This window comes from Eupeodes corollae, chromosome 1 (genome assembly GCF_945859685.1).
Source record: "Eupeodes corollae chromosome 1, idEupCoro1.1, whole genome shotgun sequence".
Lineage (NCBI taxonomy): Eukaryota > Metazoa > Arthropoda > Insecta > Diptera > Syrphidae > Eupeodes > Eupeodes corollae.
In genome coordinates, this window is record NC_079147.1 from 168,557,619 (window position 1) to 168,577,158 (window position 19,540).

The window sequence follows — 19,540 nt, forward strand, 5'->3', positions numbered from 1 at the left end:
GGGTTCAGTTTCCCGTCAAGCTTAGCTTTGCTGTTACTATAAACAAGGCACAAGGACAAACATTACAGGTAGCAGGAGTGCATTTAGAAAACCCATGCTTCTCTCATGGTCAACTTTATGTAGCCTGTTCACGTGTATCTAATGCCCGGAATTTACACATATTTGCACCCGACGGGAAAACTTACAACATTTTCTATAAAAATATCTTAAATTAATACATTGTATTTTATTTGTTTAAATTGTTAGAATTCAGAATTATTTATTTTTGTTACGGGGAAATATATTTTAATATTTGTTGTTGCATTTCAATAAGCATATATTAAGGTGTTGAAACTTCATTGTCTGTAGTAATTTTTAAAAATTGTTGATCTCAGCCAAGCAATAAAATTTAGTTATTATATTGATTCATTTCTATTATTATACCCTTACACTTTATCTCTCATACTTATTTAATTTCTCCACTGCGGGCGAAGCCGCGGGTAAAAAGCTAGTATTTCTTATAAGATAAAATTAGTTCAAAGACATAATCTCAAATTTTTGAAAAGATATTTGAGTAGAAATTCGTTTTTCGTTGCACAAAATTGTTTTGGAGATGAAATCGTTTTTATTCGTAAAATTTGAAATCGTTTTTATTCGTAAAATTTTCGAGGTTGCAAATTTTTGTTTTTAGTTTTTTTTTTTCATTTATAAAAAAACTTTAGATGGATTTTTTTCAAAAAATATACTTATATTACGTTATAATAAATTATTTAAAATTTAATTCATGCCTCTAGCATCATTGGTTGGTGAGATAAATAGGGATAGCCAAAATGTTCACCTTTTTTTTAACTGCTATGGTAAAAACACCTTCCACGCAGTTTTCTTGAGAGCCCTTTCTGCATCTTTATGCCTTATTATATGTATAACTCAATTTATTTGATATATCTCTTCTGGTATGGACGACGAAAAAAACGTCGCGAAAGTACGTACACACGCACGCACATACATCTTTCTAAAAATCTTTCATTTCGACTATAGGGACCTTGAAACGTCGAGAAATGTCAACATTTTCAATTTGACTAATCGGACTCATTACAGTTACTTCCTGTGGGAAGTTAAAAAGGGAAAAAGGCTAACCCAAAATATCTCACGAACCAATAACGTTAGGGGCTTGAATAGAATAAAGAATAAAAAAAACTAAGACATTATCAAAAATTGTGTTTCGGCTTTAATATCTTATAATAAATTTAATATATTGGCTTCAAGCTAATTTAATCTTATAGAAAATATAGTTTTCGACATTCACTAAAAATTGTATCAAGTCAGTACGTAAAATAAATGAAGGTATTTACAGAAGGATTTCATTCTGTGTAAAATTTTGTAAAAAAAATTCAATCTGTAAACATTTATACTAAAAATAAAAACTTTAAATAATAATTCACTTACTAAAAATGGTAAAAATTAGTTTTCGACTAAGAATCTCGTTAATAAAAACAGATTTAAAATCAACATGCAAAATCATATCATATGCAAGACATTGTTAGTAATTAGTAATTTTTTTTAGAAAAACTCAGCTGACATATTTTTTTAATAAAACAAGAAAACCTACAAAAAACAACGATGAGAAATAGTTTTCAACTAACATATTAGGAAAACAAAGAAAGAAATTGACTTCAAATTATTTATCTTACACAAAATATTGTTCTGAATATTTTATTAAAGTTTTAAGCAAACAGACGGGATGGGAAGTTTTCAGTGTGGGTAGCACCCCAACTTCTATTACTTTTATATATTTACCAAGGAAACTTGAAATAAAAATACAATATATTATATTTATCAAAAAAGTTTATAATAAACAACCTGTGATTTTCATTTGCGTGAGAAACATTAAACAATAAGAGGTTTCCAACTACGGTCACCATTCAAAATATTGATGAATTCTTCTAACGAAAGAATACTTACGTTAAAATGGAGTCTTGGGATTTCCTGTAAGATTGACACAAAGCTACAAAGTGTATGTTTTTTTGTTCATTCTGATCAAGGTTGCAAAGCGGACAAATATGAAGAAAATCTGTTCATACTGTCTAGAATTCAATTCTAGAATTTCAGTTTTGACTGAAAATCGAACTCATTTCTGAAACTGAAAACTCATCTCTAAAATATGATGTTCACCTAGGGTAAGAACACTCTTTTCATATATTTCTGATATAACCTCTGTTCTATCCGAGTTATGCTGTCATATATACATGCAAACATACATACATACGTAGATATTTTTGATTCTTTAATATCATCGGTTGGTAATGTGATGGGAAACTCATTCGAAACAGCTAGATCGTACTAGTTTTAAACTGGGCTGTAACCACTATCAAAACGTATCTTAAAAATTAGTTTTTGAAGGTTAAGGTCTGATCGACTCATTACCTTGATCCGCATTTGCCTTTAAGTTTCTTAGAAAAATGTTAAGTAAGTGAAACTCCGTATAGATGGCGTAGTTAGTGATGTTCTCAACAGTCCGTTGAGAACTAGGGCCTAGTGACTTATAATTTTCAACTATTCCTTTGTGCGAGTACTTTTGTCGGGGATGGAGGTTACCCACAGTTTAAACCCGAACGGCTAATTTGAAAAAGCACTTTTCATGACAAGAATTACTCTTTGAGAATTTGTCAAATCCTCGCAAGAGTCAGTACTCGTGAAAAAAAAACTTTAGATGCCATAGGCAGGGATAAAACCCAGGACCTCTAACATAACGGTCCAGCGCACTTACTATCATGCCACGGGTACTGATGTTCTTAGGTAGCCTTAAAATTCGTGAAAGAAACTTCGATAAGATCTGTTGCATGAGCATAAAATTATAATTTTAGACTTTGAGGTATTTATTTTGAGATCTCTCTTTGTTCTGCATCACAGCACTTTTGTAGCTTATCGATTTGAAGCTGTTGAGAAAACGGGTTATGTGACAAAACAACGAGATCGTCTGCATAAAGGAGAACCTTAATATCAACATCACTTATCATAATAACACCTGGGAAGTGATTTTTAACATCATTAATAAATAAGGAATATAATAAAGGTCTTAAAACCCAGCCTTGAGGAACGCCCGTTTGACATTTTAAGATTTGTTTGAGCCATCTTCGACAAATGCAATATGGTTCTCAAGCATTTTCTTATATAATTTTATGAATTTGGCTGCAGAACCTATTACTGAAAGCTTGTATATTAATGATTGCCTAATGACTGTGTAAAATGCAGCTTTCAGGTCAACAAAACAAGTATATACACATTTCTTTGTATCAATAAATCGCTTGGACGTAGTACTAAACATAGACATAGGTATCTGATCAATAGTTAAAAGGTTTTAATGGAAACCTGCTTGATATCAACTAATCATATTGTTTTGTTCAACCCAATTCGTAATTGTAAGAACAATTTTATCAAAGAATTGAAACACTGTAATATTCCTTAAGTTTTCTGGCTGATCCCGGTCACCTTTCTTAAAAACACCTGAAATCTGATCCATCAGGATCAGACGCTTTGTCATTTTTAATTTATATCAAGGATGTTTTTAAAATTCCATCATTGTAAATGAGGAATCTCATTCTTTGATGACCACATTTGGGATGGCGCAAGAACATTTACCTCAATTAAAAGTGTATTATTGCTATTCAAGCCATTTAAAAAGCAAGTGGTGCGTTTAGGTATACAAATTCTTTGTTCTGTACCACTCGCGTACCGATAGGGTTAAGTACCTTCACCATTCACGGCTAGTAGATATATAAAATCATTTGATTTGAACAAATATTTATTTACATTTAATTATAATAAAACATTACTTAAAGTCTAGTTAAACATTCGCTGAACTATGGTTTTGTATTGATCCTCGTCTCGTTTCCAATTTTGTTTTGTACGATTGTACAATGAAAAAAATTCCTTTTTATCTCGAACATTATCGACTTTCTCTAATGTTTGAATAACTAGGTGGTAAGCTTTTAAATTATAAAATGCAACAGCTCGCCGGTAAAGTGCCTTTTCCACATTCTTAACCTCATCTGCGGACATGGAATTAGTAAATTCAGTCAAAAATAAGACGTCTTCATAACGTTGATCTTGCAACAAGCATGCAGCTATATTCGTCTGTAAGATTTGTAGAAGAGCTTTCATTTCAGCTCCATCAATACCATTTGCCTCTTTTGTTAGCACATCAAATGGCTTGAATGATGTTAAGATTTTTGCAGCTCTTGTAAAGTATTCATGAGCAAATTTAGGATAAGTCTTGAACATTTCTACTCCATTGGAACGATATTTTTGTGCCAAATCATAGATTTCCTTTACATCAAGCTGGAATAGATACTTTGTGGTTGAAATAGCACTGAGTGTAATGTCAAAGTGAATTGGTTCGCCTTTTTTTGTTTTGATTTGACAATGGCTTGTCTCTCCAAGTAACATATTTTGCACCAAAATTTCAATATAGCAATCAAGGGGTGTAACTGCTGATCCCATATCAAGTTCGAATTCATTTTCTCGTCGTAAATAGAAACTTGGACGGTCCTGGAGGTTTGAGATCTTAACTATTTCTACCCGACATACCGATAATATCGTGGGTTTTAGTATTTTTTCAAACTTTAAAGCGAGAACTTTCTTGGATAGGCCTTTATTTATATCTTTCCATTCTTTTCCGATGACCCAATCCATTTTTATTTTGTATTAAGAAGAAAATAAGTTTTTACTGGTTAATTTTTCTTAAGATTTCGTTATATTATAAACAAAAATGTGACAGGTGGGTGACATTTTGTAACAAAGGCTCTAGATATGTGAATTTTACTTTTACTTGAGTCGGTAAGGCAGTGTGCATATCACAATTTAGGCCCCTATTTCAAGGGAAACAGCAAACACGCTGTGCTATTTTATTCGTAGTTAATAAATTATTTTTATTCACCGACTCTCGTTATGAAGTGAATTCATTGATGGATATATTGAATCTTTAAAAATAGAGAGAATAACCGAAATTCCTAAACCAAATGTTAATTATTATAATATTAGCATTCTGATTTCAGGGGGTTAAATGAAAATGAACCATGGTACATCCTGGTGATTAAAGTCAACTCATACACTTAAACCAACATTAAACTTCAGTTAAACCCCTAATCTGACAATGATAAAAGAATAAAGGTTATTTCTGACATATATTTGACATTTCGTAAGAACATGGAATAAATAAAGTACCATTGAATAAATAATAGAAAGTAAATTGACAAAATACTCATTTCTTACTTCAGTGATGAAGTCGAATGAGTAATTTATATATTTTAACATTTTGGTAATTTTGTTCTTCTAATTTGTATTTTTTGAATCGACATGTATCTATTTGCTTATAAGAAATAAAATAATAAAAAATTTGCAATTTATGGAACAGTAAACAGGAAAATGCTAGCAAGTTAAACCTAAAAATCTACGACCTACATATAAGTCTATCATAATTCTTTCAAAAGATGGCAAGTATTGACACAAGAATTCTGTCTATGTCTCAATTAGTAGAAACGGCTCTACATATTTTAGTATGCAATATTGAATACTCCCATCATCATAGAGAGTTCACTTTCCTTGACATCAAAGATGCTTTTAACAACGTGAACACATCTGCAGTCAAATCTACACTAAAGCACTATTCACATGAGCACGACCAACGACCAACGAATGAACGAATATCCTCGATTTTCACATCTCTTTCACATGAGAGTTTTTAATTCGTCACAAATATTATTTTCAAGGAGCCACAGCCGAACACCATTCACCACCGAAACCAAAACAAGAAAGATTTTTTAGGATAATGTGAAACGCGAATAAAGTTTAAAAGTTCGTATCAACTACAATTTTTTCGTGACGAATACATTTTGTTTTTCTTAAATTTATTAATATATGATATTAAAAAGTAAAAGTATTCATCATAAATCAAAAAGAAACTATATTGCTATCGTTTTGTTAAGAATTTGTCCGGAAATATGTCTTCAAAAGTATATAAACTCAAATTTTGTAATTCATTCGTCGTTCATTGATCACACTCATGTGAATGCTGCTTAACATATCTGAATGTTGAGCGTTCCCTTACGGAGTTTATTCATTTAATGATGACTAGCGGAATAATTAACTCAATACTGGGCAACTCTTTTGCTTGAAGATTTGTTAGCAGAGGGACACGACAAGGATTAGTTCTATCCCTTCTCCTCTGGAAACTGGTGGTTAATGAAATCCTAACTGGTCTGTATGCAGAAAATTTCAGAATGATTGCCTATCCGAATGACGTTGCTATAGCGGTCTCACGGAAGCATCTTAACACCCTATAAGAAGTCTTACAAAACTCTTAAGACAAACTAATACTTTGAGCTGATCGCTGTGAAACTAGTCTGATCTTCAAGAAAAAACAAAATTCCATATATTAACTCTCCCTATATAAAAGTACCTGGCTCTTATTTTAGATAAAAACTAAATTGAATTCTTTCTTGTATATAAGTACATAAAAAGCTTACTGTAGCTCTCTTTTCATGCAAAAATAATATTAGTAATAAATGTACGCATTGGTTATACTCTGTGGTAGTCAAACCCATTTTACTATACGGTGTGTTAGTATGGTGGAATACTTTAGAAAAAGTTATAGACCACGAAAAACTAAATAAATTTCAACGTTTAGATTGCCTACAAAGGATCATACATAAAAAGATCACTTTGTATGACTCCATCTGAGGTACTGGATACCCTACTCTACCTAACTCCACTTGATATACTTAGTAAACAAAATAATAGCTGCAAGCTCGGATTTGCATCGCATATCTTCATCACAGTGGATGAATAACAACATTGGCCACTTCGTAATTCTTAAGTATTTATTTCAATTCTAAAGCACATAGACTACACAACCCTCCATGTGCAATTCAAAAACTTACTTCTATACCTTCTGATCTTTCTGGTAGTATAGGGGTATTCCTAGAAGACGAGTCAATCCACAGACGGATCAAAAACATATAAAAGGGTTGTTGAAGGTGTGTACTCCGGACGACTATAATTAAGTCTCTCATTCCGTCTTCCAAATCATTGCAGCGTATTCGACTTTAAACTTTTGTTGATAAAGTCTTGAAGTCTTACCCTGGCTTAAAGAAAACGTGATATCAATATTTATCATCATTATTGAATTAGATGGCACATCAGTTTAGTATCTACCTTTGCTGGGTGCTGGGCAATAGATAAATTCCGGGAAACTGTAAGGCAGATAAACCCTCCAGGAATGGAACAGTACAACTAATTACCACGTATGGCAAATACTGGCATACCTTTCGCTACATGTAAACTATTGCTAATGCAGGAACGCTATAAAGAAGGCAAACACCAGATGGAATAACATCAGTAAGTGTCAGTTCACAAAAAACATCTGGTCTACACTAGATTTAAAGCGATCAAGGTGCTTGTTATTTCTAAGCAGATCACATACAAGCTCGATAATCAGTGTCATAACCCGGCACTGTCTAATAGTAAAGGATGCTAAGTGGTTAGGCATATTCTCGAATGACTATTGCATAAGCTATATGGATGAGGAAGAGAAGGAAACCGTTCTGACCTCCTCTGTGCATGTCCTACTTCAGCTCATAAACGCAAGAATTACTTAGGAGAATTCTTCTATAACGACCTAATAGCTCCGAATCATATTAACATAATCAGTCTTTCACGTTTCGTAATTGATTAAAAGAATTTTCATTGAAAAGAAATCTTTAAGATTTATGTGGCATCATAATGAACCATTAAAGTTACAGCCCTTAAACCTCACCTTAACTATGATATATTAATCTAGAGGTTTTAAATTAGACTGTTAAGAAAAAAAAACCGCACGCACCCTGGAGTTTAATGATTGGTTTTAAGCGTTTCCATTAAACCTATAAGAAAAGAAGGATAGTTAATTAGGAGAAGACACTTTCAAAGGGTCTCTTTAAAAGTGTCTTCAGCTCGTATAGATAACCTATAGTACTATCATCGGAGAGACTTTGCTGATCATCATAGTGTCTACGGTGACATTAGCTTACTTTTGAAGCTTAATCTTTCCGTATAAGAGCTCCACAGCCACACTGAGCCATAATTGATGTAATGATTTTATAAACAATGCTAGAAGTCCATATACCATTATCTATTTTGTGAATAACTTGCTTGCTTAAATAAGAATAGTTTTTGAATCATTGCAGTCTTTGCCTAATTTTGCCGATGTAAACTCTACCCAGGTTTATTTCAATATTGTAATAGATGATTAAGAACGACATTATTTTGTTTTAACCTTTATATCGATTTTCCATTTTTCCTGAACTCAGCCAATCAAATTGAAGAAAAGTAGGCGTCGTTGCCAATTTCTAAATGGTATAAATAGAAGCGAAAGAAAATTTTCAATTCATTCGAAATCAGTTTGGGAAGCTTCATAGCTGGCTGCTTGGACTGTGAAAACTTAGATTAAATTCTTTCTAATTTATATTTGTGAAAAAAATCTTATAAAACTTCAATCAATATGGTAAGTTTTGTTTAATTAATTAAATAGTTTAATCAAATCATATACAGACATTTTTGCCGTGGTAATTTATGTTTTGCGTGAAGAAAATTTGTTTCTTAGAAACAAGAAAATGGCGACGTGTTTTTTTTGTTGGATGACGCCATCGTCGGCTTTCTATTGATTTTCTTAATTTATACCGATTTTTCTTGTAAAAAATGTAATTGTAATGAATAATCCTAATTTTTTGTTTAAAAAATTTCAATTTGGTTAAACTTGGCGTGTTTCTTCATGCTTTCGTTTTAAAGTAATTTTTACTTAACTTGGATGTAGATATAGCGTTCTAAAATTTCAATAAACTAAGAATTCAGTATTCTACCTTCCTGCTTAACTTTTGTAAATCAATTTTTTCTCATTATTGTTCTAATTCTCTGTGAAAAACGCTTAATTACCGGCAGATGGTTAGGCGGCCATTTTTTCTACAACACGCCGCACCCATTTTTTCTTTAGATGATTTCACCTATTTCCTGTTCTCTTTTCTTATGACGTCATTAATCGATGATTTATTTTTCTATTTAACAGCGTGAATGTATCTCTATCCATGTTGGTCAAGCTGGTGTCCAGATCGGTAACGCCTGCTGGGAGTTGTACTGTTTGGAACATGGAATCCAACCTGACGGTCAAATGCCATCTGACAAGACCGTCGGAGGAGGTGATGACTCATTCAACACTTTCTTCAGCGAAACCGGCGCTGGCAAACATGTACCCCGTGCAGTGTTCGTCGATTTGGAACCCACTGTAGTGGATGAAGTCCGCACAGGAACCTACCGTCAATTGTTCCATCCCGAACAATTGATCACCGGAAAGGAAGATGCCGCCAACAACTACGCCCGTGGTCATTACACAATTGGAAAGGAAATCGTCGATTTGGTTTTGGACAGGATCCGTAAATTGGCTGACCAATGTACCGGACTCCAAGGTTTCTTGATCTTCCACTCGTTCGGTGGTGGTACCGGTTCCGGATTCACCTCCCTTTTGATGGAACGTCTGTCTGTTGATTACGGAAAGAAGTCCAAGTTGGAATTCGCCATCTATCCAGCCCCACAAGTGTCGACAGCTGTTGTTGAACCATACAACTCGATTTTGACTACCCATACCACTTTGGAACATTCCGACTGCGCCTTCATGGTCGACAATGAAGCCATCTATGACATCTGCCGCAGGAACTTGGACATTGAGCGCCCAACCTACACCAACTTGAATCGTTTGATCGGCCAAATTGTGTCATCTATCACCGCCTCGTTGCGTTTCGATGGTGCATTGAACGTCGATTTGACTGAATTCCAAACTAACTTGGTGCCCTACCCACGTATCCACTTCCCATTGGTTACCTACGCTCCAGTCATCTCTGCCGAGAAGGCTTACCACGAGCAATTGTCTGTTGCCGAAATTACCAACGCCTGTTTCGAGCCAGCCAACCAGATGGTCAAGTGCGATCCTCGTCATGGCAAATACATGGCCTGCTGCATGTTGTACCGTGGTGATGTTGTCCCCAAGGATGTCAACGCTGCTATCGCAACCATCAAGACTAAGCGTACCATCCAATTCGTTGACTGGTGTCCAACCGGTTTCAAGGTCGGTATCAACTACCAGCCCCCAACTGTTGTTCCAGGTGGTGATTTGGCCAAGGTTCAACGCGCCGTGTGCATGTTGTCCAACACCACAGCCATCGCTGAGGCATGGGCTCGTCTCGATCACAAATTTGACTTGATGTACGCCAAGCGTGCTTTCGTCCACTGGTATGTCGGTGAAGGTATGGAAGAAGGTGAATTCTCCGAAGCTCGTGAGGATTTGGCTGCTCTCGAAAAGGATTACGAGGAAGTCGGTATGGATTCTGGAGATGGAGAAGGCGAAGGTGCTGAGGAATATTAAGTTATTTCATTCATTTAGAAGAAGACACCCAAGAGTCTTTTTTCGAATCAAGACATGAGATTGAAATTGAAATAAAAACATCAATAATTTCAAGTTAAAATATTTGTTTTTTATTCAAAAAATTAATTTTATTAAAAGTATTTTTTGTTTGGGGCGTCTCTTATCCCTTACAGAGTATTTTCTCTTATTACTTATTTTTTAGAACATATTTCTAATGTAAGGAGTTCTCTAAAGATGTGATTGGTCTCAAAGAAGGATTTATAAGCCAATTTAGGATGGAGAGGTTATTTTAAGTTCAGGGTTATTTAACGAATGTGTCAATTACATCTTGCACAAATGGATTTGGTTTTCATCATGAAACTTCTAGGAACATAGCAGAAAAGTATCAATTTTTTGGTTAGCGAAACCACTAAGAAAATAGGTTAAGGATTGTTTATGATGACTATTATTATTAGCATACAGTGGACGTCCAATATAACGAATGCCCGATATAGCGAATTTGCGATATAACGAACGCTTTTGAAATTTACATTAACATCTCTAAATAACGAACGGTGATAAAAATTTGCTATTCGATATAACGAACGCGTATATATATTGCCTTAAAATGATTTTTTTTCTTGCCATTGTGATCTGTGCATATATTTTTATGTCAACACATAAGTTTATTCTCGCCATAGGTTCAAAACTGTAACAAGCTTTCTGTTTTTCGTTTAGTCTTCGCATCGCCTACTAAAACATTTTTGTTAGAATTCTTATTTTTTGGTTTGTCTATCGCTATGCAGTTTTGAATTTTATGTAGGGTCTTTCACACACATATACAATGACATGACGGCAAGATAATGTTAGCAGTTAAATAGTGTTCTTGTTGTTTAAAGTCTCGTCTCGTTGAAACGCTCCGTAATAATTTTGTAGATTTAGTTTTGTGTACAAAATATTAAAATAAATACAAAATCTCAACGTACTCGGCTTTCATTAAAGGACAAAGTCAAAATTATTGATGAGTGCAACAAAGGCGTTTCACTTAAGGAAATTTCAATAAAATTCCGTGTGCCAAAATCAACAATATTTGGGATTAAGAAAAGGCGCACAAAAATCTTGAAGAACTTGAACTTGCCACCCAATGGCTCTCTACAACGTAAATCTATGCGAAAGGGAGAGTTTTCTAATATGGAAAATCGGCTGTACAAATGGTTTCTTAGACAAAGAGAGAAACACATTCCCATAAGTCGATCGATATAACGAACGCTCTCGATATAGAGAATGACCTCGAACATTATATCATTCGTTATACTGGACGTCCACTGTATATCATTTACTAACTCATTTGTAAAAAGGTTAAATACGTAAAAATAAAAGAAGCGTCTTGAATTGAACTGATTCAATTAGAATAATTGGTTGTACCTACTGGTGCATCATACTTCGTGTTACGATTAATTCAGAAACTAGACAAATTATTTTTTATTTTGTTACAGCGAACGTTGTTTATCACTTAACTTGTGTTATTTGTTGTTTCTCTCGACGGGACGCCTTACGATTTCAATGCACTAGTTAATTTTAGAAATGTCTATGGGGTCGATGAACGAGAAATCGTCACTTGTGGTAAGCTATGCATTGGTAGGCATGTGGAGAGTGGGGCGATAATGTGTTAGCTTTGAGGAGTGGTATAAAAAGAAAAGAAGAAGAATAAAAAGATGTAGCTGAACGAAAAGCAATGTTAGGTTTGTTTTTTTGAAATTAAAATTAATGCTTTCAAAAACTAAACAAATATTTGTTGCAAGTATTTTGTATGGTGTGGAAGTCCATGTTTCTGATTATTCCTATTTTTGTAAGATAATTTTGCTCGAAAATTATTGTTATGTTAATTTGGCATTTATTTTGCAAATTTGTTAAAAAAAATATTTAGGTCTATGACAATGCTCAATTAATGTAATATTTTATTTTTATCATTCAAATAAGATTTTGTTTAGTTATAGGAATATAATTAAACAAATAAGGCGTAACTCTGATTTAAGTAATCTCAAACCTATTTATGATTCGATATCTAAAAAAATGATTGGTATACATGTAGGTAGGTGGGTAACACAAAAACCACATTAAAATTATAATTTTTAAAGATGACGTGTGATTCGAGGAATAGCAAGCCAACGCTTTAATTACTTGCTAGCAAGATTATATCATAATATGCATATGTGTAGTATAGTGGAGTCCAAAATCAATAAATATTTGAACCATCTGTTATCTTAGACGTTCAGGAAATTTGATACTACATTAGAATGTAGTTTCAAAGTATATATTTCTATTTGTAAATAAATAAATTTTCATAAAATTATATTCTCGTATTTAAAAACAATGTTTTTTAATGTGTTCCTTAACCAGGTGTGTTAATTAAGCTGGTTGATGCCATGAAATATATCCACATAAATAGTTACCTAACCTACCACGTTTTTGGAAGTGTATTTGGTTTGACTCTACTTTGTTTGGTTCGTTGCCATAAAAAAATATACATATGTGGTATAAATTCTTTTAAACATACATAACAACTGCAAAATGCAATACGCAAGTCAATCTATGTCGCATGGAAACTTTTCTCTATATTATACCTATATTCATATACATACAATATGCGGCGAAATTATCGATCTCGGTTAGTTTTATAAATTTTTCAGACCAAATAAGGGGCGTTTTGTTACATGAAGTCATAGTTATGATGACTAATCATGACACAAAATTGTACGTAGGTTTAAAATATCACAATAGCAACCCACTATGCACCATACAAACTTACATACTTATTAGGTATACCTATAAAGTGTTTTATAAATTTGTTTAGGAGGGCAATTTTGTAGGTACATTGTCTGACGATTTAGTTAAATCGGGCGATAGATAGTTCAAGTGAAAAGTATGTCTTAGACTTAATTCTCTTGTTTATGATATTAAAATAAAACAAGAAGAGACGACGATGTGTAACTTAGCTATAATTTTTTTAATAATTAATTACAAAATATTAAACTAAGCTAAGAAATTATTAATAAACTTGAAATACCTACCAAATTGTCATTATGTTTAGTTTGCTGATTTGACATTTTTATACTTACATATACAACTTTTATTATTTCAGCATGGAGTAATGTAGGTATATTTATTTGTCTTAAAATATGTAGGTAGGTCGTTTGCTCGAGGGCAATCTAAATGTACCTATGTTCGTACGTAATAATTTGGTATAATAAGAACTATAAATTTATTATTTTCTTAAAAGAAAACTCTGACCCTAAATAATGTAGAGTAAAATATTGATTTCATTGCTGTCTGTGGCTTGTGTACCTACCCATTCGAATTTTTCAGACATTAAAAATAGTAAATACACTTTTTTAGAGTATCCAGACCCTGAATATTTGTTTGTAGAATCTATCATACGGTTTTGACTTTTTTAGACACAGGCTGGACATATCCTGTTTTCCATGCACTTGGAAAGAGGGCTGTAGAGTGGAACAGATGGAAAAACTTACTCAATGGTTTCGGATGAGGAACCCTTCAGCACAATAGCAAGGGTACTATCCGGGCCAGCTTATTTGTGAATGTCAAGGTCTTTATCCCATATAATCTTTCACGCTTTTTTGTTAATCATTGGCACCATTGAATTAACAGCAAACTGTGCTGCAAGCAAATTGAATTTCATTTTCAATCGAGCTTATAAAAGTAGTATCATTAGGAACGATCGTCGGAACGGCACGAGTACGATAACTTTGGCGACAAGATATAATAACGGTTTTTGGTATAAGGGCTTAATATAAGCAATTTTTACTATGGGAGGGGGGCTCTATCTCCACCCGTTTAGGTGGTAGGGGCAATTTAAAAAATATATACATTAAATGGAAAAAAATAATTACAAAATAATGGTAATACTTACAATTAAGTATTATACCTTTTTTTAAAGCCAACATTTTTGTCTATTAGCTTGTTTTTAAATCAAATCAAAACTATACATAGTTTTTGAAAAAAATAGTTTTAAAGTCAAAATTTGTGCAAAAAAAAGTAAAAAAAAGGGTTAAAGTGTAATTTTTCAATACTTCAAGATTAATTACCACTGTTTTTATTTCATAATTTATTGCTCTTATTTGTTTTTGATCAAAAACTGAAAACTGGATGATTTTATATCTTTCAGTTTTTGAGAAAATTGAAAATAACCACAACTACTATTTTAATTTAAATTCTTTTTTTTTGCTTGACTGGTCTTATTTTGATAGTAACAATGGTAGGTGCGAGTTTGGTGGTATGCAACAGTGGGATCTGTAAGGATCTGCAACCCCCCTGCTTGGCTACACTATAGGATTTGGGGTGGGTGCAAGGTAAAGAGGGAGCAAGGTTCGGTGGGTGCAAGATGGAGTGCATGCAAAGTTTCTTTTGCATTTAAATAAGCTGGATTGAAAAAAATTATTGATATTATATACATAAACGTATGTACATATGTCATGTCCATGTCAATCCCTTTTTTTCTAAATATACAGTTAAATACTTCGCCAAAACTTTAAAATTTTATATATTTGAACATGAACATTTATTGCATTATAAAAAAATTTGCATTACCTTTACAACAACACAACTGCAGCTAATTCTCATAGTTTCTTAATATGCACATATGTTTGTGTCATACATAGATATGCATATAACTATGTACACACATATAATGTAGCCATAGTAACAAGTATGTATATAGTAAGATCATAAAATATTGCCTTGAAGACAAATATAAGGACGACTTGGGATCCCAAATAAAGGAATTCTTACTAGATGTAAAAAAAGTATACCCATGTTGGATTGATGGTAAAGAATGTGTGGGTCTGCAACTAAAGCACTTCGACCCCCCGACGTTCGCAGTGAACACCTAGAAGATGTGTTACCGCCAAAACAACCTCGGCTCTTGACCATCAATGACGAACTTAACGAACTCCACAGTGACACTAATACGGACGATGAATTCACTGACGAGACTTACATACCTTCAACACATTGAAAATTGACGTGAAGAAAAAAGTAATTTAATTGAAATATTTTGTTTTGGTAATTGTCAATTTTCTCAAAAACTAAAAAAAAATAAAATCATATAGTTTTCAGTGGTAATTAATCTTGAAGTATTGAAAAATTACACTCTATCCTTTTTTTTACTTTTTTTGCACAAATTTTGACTTTGAAACTATTTTTTATTAAAATCTATGCATAGTTTTGACTTGATTTAAAAACAAGCTAATAGACAAAAATGTTGGCTTTAAAAAAAGGTATAAAACTTAATTGTAAGTATTACCGTTATTTTTTAATTATTTTTGTTCCATTTAATGTATATATTTCTTTAAATTCCCCCTACCACCTAAACGGGGGTGATAGACCCCCCCCTCCCATAGTAAAAAATGCTTGTTTTTAACCGTTCTATACAAATCCGTCATCAAACTTTGTCGCCAAAGTTATCGTACTCTCCCCGTCGGAACCGTCGATGATGTAATATTACGCCAACGCCAAAGATAGCTGCAACTGTCCTGTATTCAGCAGACGACCCAAGCGTATATATTGCAATGGCTATTCTTTTTTTCAAAGGTACTCGCATGCACTTTCTAAAGTTGGTATCGTGCATTTCTAGATTTTTCAGCTCATTGCACAATATGTCGAATGTTTCACGGCTCATTCTAAAATGGTGTTTAAAAAACTCATCATTGTTTTATAAGACTTCGTGTTCCCAAAAAGTGCTTGTACGTATCTGACATTGAGGTAGAAAGTTTGTTTTATAATTTAGAAGTAAATGGTATTATGGAAGCTTACCTTTGTCCACATGCTTCTTTGGCGATGATGATTCTCAATTGCATCAATCATACTCTTATTTTTTTTCATTTTCAACATTTTTAAAATAAAACGCTGACGTTTTCTGGTCATGGTAGAGCCTTGAGGTAATGATATGAAGTTGAGCAGGAACTTCATGCTTTGTTCCATTTTCTTTGTATGTATGGAAATCAAAACAATTTGGCGAGAATTCATTTTATTTCACAAATTCGAAAACCAATAAATTTTTAAATTAAAAATATACTATTTATACAAAATTTGACAATTAGTATCAAAATAATGGAAATGTCAAACGAAAACTTGTAAATACTTGGTGTGAACACATTATGAGTTTTCGAAAACTTTTCGCCGAACACCGGGTTTTCAGTTTGGTGTGGAAAGGCTATTACGCACATTTCTTACAAATGACTAGGAATTTGTTCTACCTTTGGCACATTGTTTTATTTTTTACGTAATTTCTGCCTATGCTAAACTGATATCTTGGAGGTTTTTACATTAAATGGTGGTTTTTGGAATAAGAAATTTACATATTTGACACAATGGGAACACAGGAGCGATAATACACAGACCGCAAACTTATTAGGATCAGAGATAAAAACAAAAGTCTGAATTGTTGTCGGATTGAACTGCAACGTCTGGAATCCGTTAGAAGCAACATGGAAAAGCATCTGTGTTTTTAAAAGCGCACAAAATAGTTACATTTACATGTGTGTTTACTATAATTATATAATTCAAATTCTGATCTTGTCCTCATCAGGTGCATAATGGTAGGGTGTTAATTCTCATTTTCTAACATTGAAATAAACAACGTGAATAGCACACGGAGGAAAATAAATCCCTTTGGTCAGCAAAATTAAGTTTTTTTCTGTATTGTGGTTTACACGATACTTTTCATATTTTCATTACATTTTTAAATATAGGTAACTCCCAAAATAAATAATATGCTGTTGCGTTTTACCCTAGCCTTAAAAGCTTAAAACTCAATTTAATTTTTAAAGGAATATTGCACGATGTTTTCACAAAGTACAAATCTTTATCTTCTAGATACAGCTTCAATCACTTTAGTATCTCATTTAGTAATTTATCATTAGTTGTGAGGGACTTGTATTTGTTATTTTGGCTGATTTGGAATCTAAACTCTGAGTTCAGCTTCATATGTGCTCTCATTAACTCGGAAATAGCTGTCTTCAATATTTTGTTTTCAATATATTCCTAAATCTAGCTGTTAAAACCTTAAGACTACGAATTTGAAATAAGAACAAAAAATTGATTCTATATCGTTTAAAGTTGTTTTATAAAGAACTGTTTTAGTATAAATGCTTCAGCTTTTTTTACATTTTAATTTATTGAACCATAAAAAATGTATATACATTTGGCTTAATTTAACATAAATAATATTTAACAATAACTTAAATTAAAACATTTGTTGGCACAAAGGGGACATAACTTTATACATTGATGAATTACAAAAATTAACATGTGTTTAACATGAAGTCGATGGCTAAAAAAGAGTGTCTTTGGGTTGTCTCGGGTTGTTCAGTCTCGGTTGTCCTGATGGAGGTTGGTTGGGTGCGTCGCGGCGGCGGCGTTCAGCCGAGGTAGTATGCTGTCTCCAGGCCAGCATAGAAGGAGACGTCGTCTTCGTCGTAATCCATGATTGTGGACTTTGTTGAAGTTGCGTTTAGTTTTTCGTTTGTATGTTTACTATGCCTTCGGAAAAAATTAAACTAAATGCATCAATTGGAGTTCTGACATTGTCTCTGTCCGTAACAACTTCATGTTTTTGCGTTTCCTCTGTTTTGTGTTTACTTTGGCTGAATTGAAAATATTTCGGACTATCCGGTTTTCCGTTCGCATTTTGAATAACTGAAATTTCGGGAGCTTGATTCGGTTCATCTAAAATTTCCAATTTACTCGGAAATAATGAATTTACTACTGGATGCTTACTTTTCTCAGTCCACTTGTCATTTTTATCAAGAGATTTTGAATTATCTTCAGTAATAAAATAATATCCATTCACTGAACTCATGTTATTTTTGATCTTAGTAGATAAATGTTTAACGGAATGCTCAGAAGAAAAATCCGATGTTTCCGTTTTTTTGACTGGCCCGCCTTTTCTTCAGAATTTCTTTCAATTCTTCAAGTTCTTTATTAAAATCATTTATTTTAGGTTCATAAGATAATCTCCTTGTTATCAGCATTGGTGAGGATCTTTCTTCATTTCTAGAGTCTTCAGCCTTAATAGTTGCGGTCTTTGACCCTGTCAAAGAAAGATGAGAGCGTCTTAGGATGCTTCGAGAGAAAAATTCTTCGGGTGATTTTTGGTCCCGTACGCATAGATGGAGAATGGAGGAGAAGATATAACGACGAACTGTACGGGCTGTACAGCGACACTGACCTAGTTAGCAGAATTAAAGTCCAACGGCTTAGATGGCTAGGTCATGTAGAGCGGATGGACATCAACGCTCCAGCCCGGAAGGTCTTTGAATCCAATCCCTAGGGACAGCGCAGTAGAGGAAGACCGCGACTCAGGTGGCGCACCCAGGTGGGAGAGGATCTCAACCAACTTGGCGTGCGAAACTGGAGACAGCTAGCTAGGGACCGAGCTGGCTGGAGACGCTTGTTGGTTTAGGCCCAGGTCCGCCCCGGACTGTAGCGCCACCTTAAGTAAGTAAGTAAGGTTGTGCTATAATCTTAGATCATCTTCCGCTTTTATTATTGATTTCATAGTCCGTTCATAATTTAAGCTAATAAATTAATTTTAAAAAGCATTAATTTTTACTCAAAAGTTAAGTGTCCTTGTTTCTATACCTTTCCGGTCTAACTTCCTCTTCGGTTCTATCGTTTCTTTCCAACGGTTCTATGTTTGTTTTTCTATAATCCGTTTCATCTGAGGAATACCTAGAAATAATCGAAAATTCATACTATTGCTCATGTTTTTTTTACAAATGACCAGAAATTTTTACTACCTTTGGGACACTGTAGTATTCTAGACATAATTTTTGCGGTCATGCCAACATTTAGTTCGTCGAATATGACCTTTTTAGTTAGCAAAGGAAACGCGCATCAGTAATCCTACCATCAATTTTCTTTGGCTTTGATAGATTGTACCATATTCGGTATAAACTTTCGCATTCCACAAAGAATTCAATTTGTAACCATATCCACGGCACTATCATGGGATCATAGTGACCAGTAAAAGTTCCTGAAGAATTCGTTGAGATAGGATTGATAGGTTGATCACTTTAGCAGTATTTGAAATGTTTAAATCGTAACGGACGTGCA

General features: G+C 33.5%; 2 protein-coding genes across 2 annotated transcripts; one reads left to right on the forward strand and one right to left on the reverse strand.

Moving 5' to 3' along the window:
* Nucleotides 1–3,763: 3,763 nt before the first annotated feature.
* Nucleotides 3,764–4,751, reverse strand: LOC129951090 (uncharacterized). Its single transcript, XM_056063103.1, has one exon. The coding sequence runs from the start codon at nucleotides 4,669–4,671 to the stop codon at nucleotides 3,820–3,822; it is 852 nt and encodes a 283-aa protein (XP_055919078.1). The 5' UTR covers nucleotides 4,672–4,751; the 3' UTR covers nucleotides 3,764–3,819.
* A 3,606-nt stretch (nucleotides 4,752–8,357) lies between these two features.
* Nucleotides 8,358–10,526, forward strand: LOC129951080 (tubulin alpha-1 chain). Its single transcript, XM_056063093.1, has 2 exons — nucleotides 8,358–8,518; nucleotides 9,077–10,526. Exons 1-2 carry the CDS (start codon nucleotides 8,516–8,518, stop codon nucleotides 10,424–10,426), a joined length of 1,353 nt encoding a protein of 450 aa, XP_055919068.1. The 5' UTR covers nucleotides 8,358–8,515; the 3' UTR covers nucleotides 10,427–10,526.
* The last annotated feature ends 9,014 nt before the right edge of the window (nucleotides 10,527–19,540 follow it).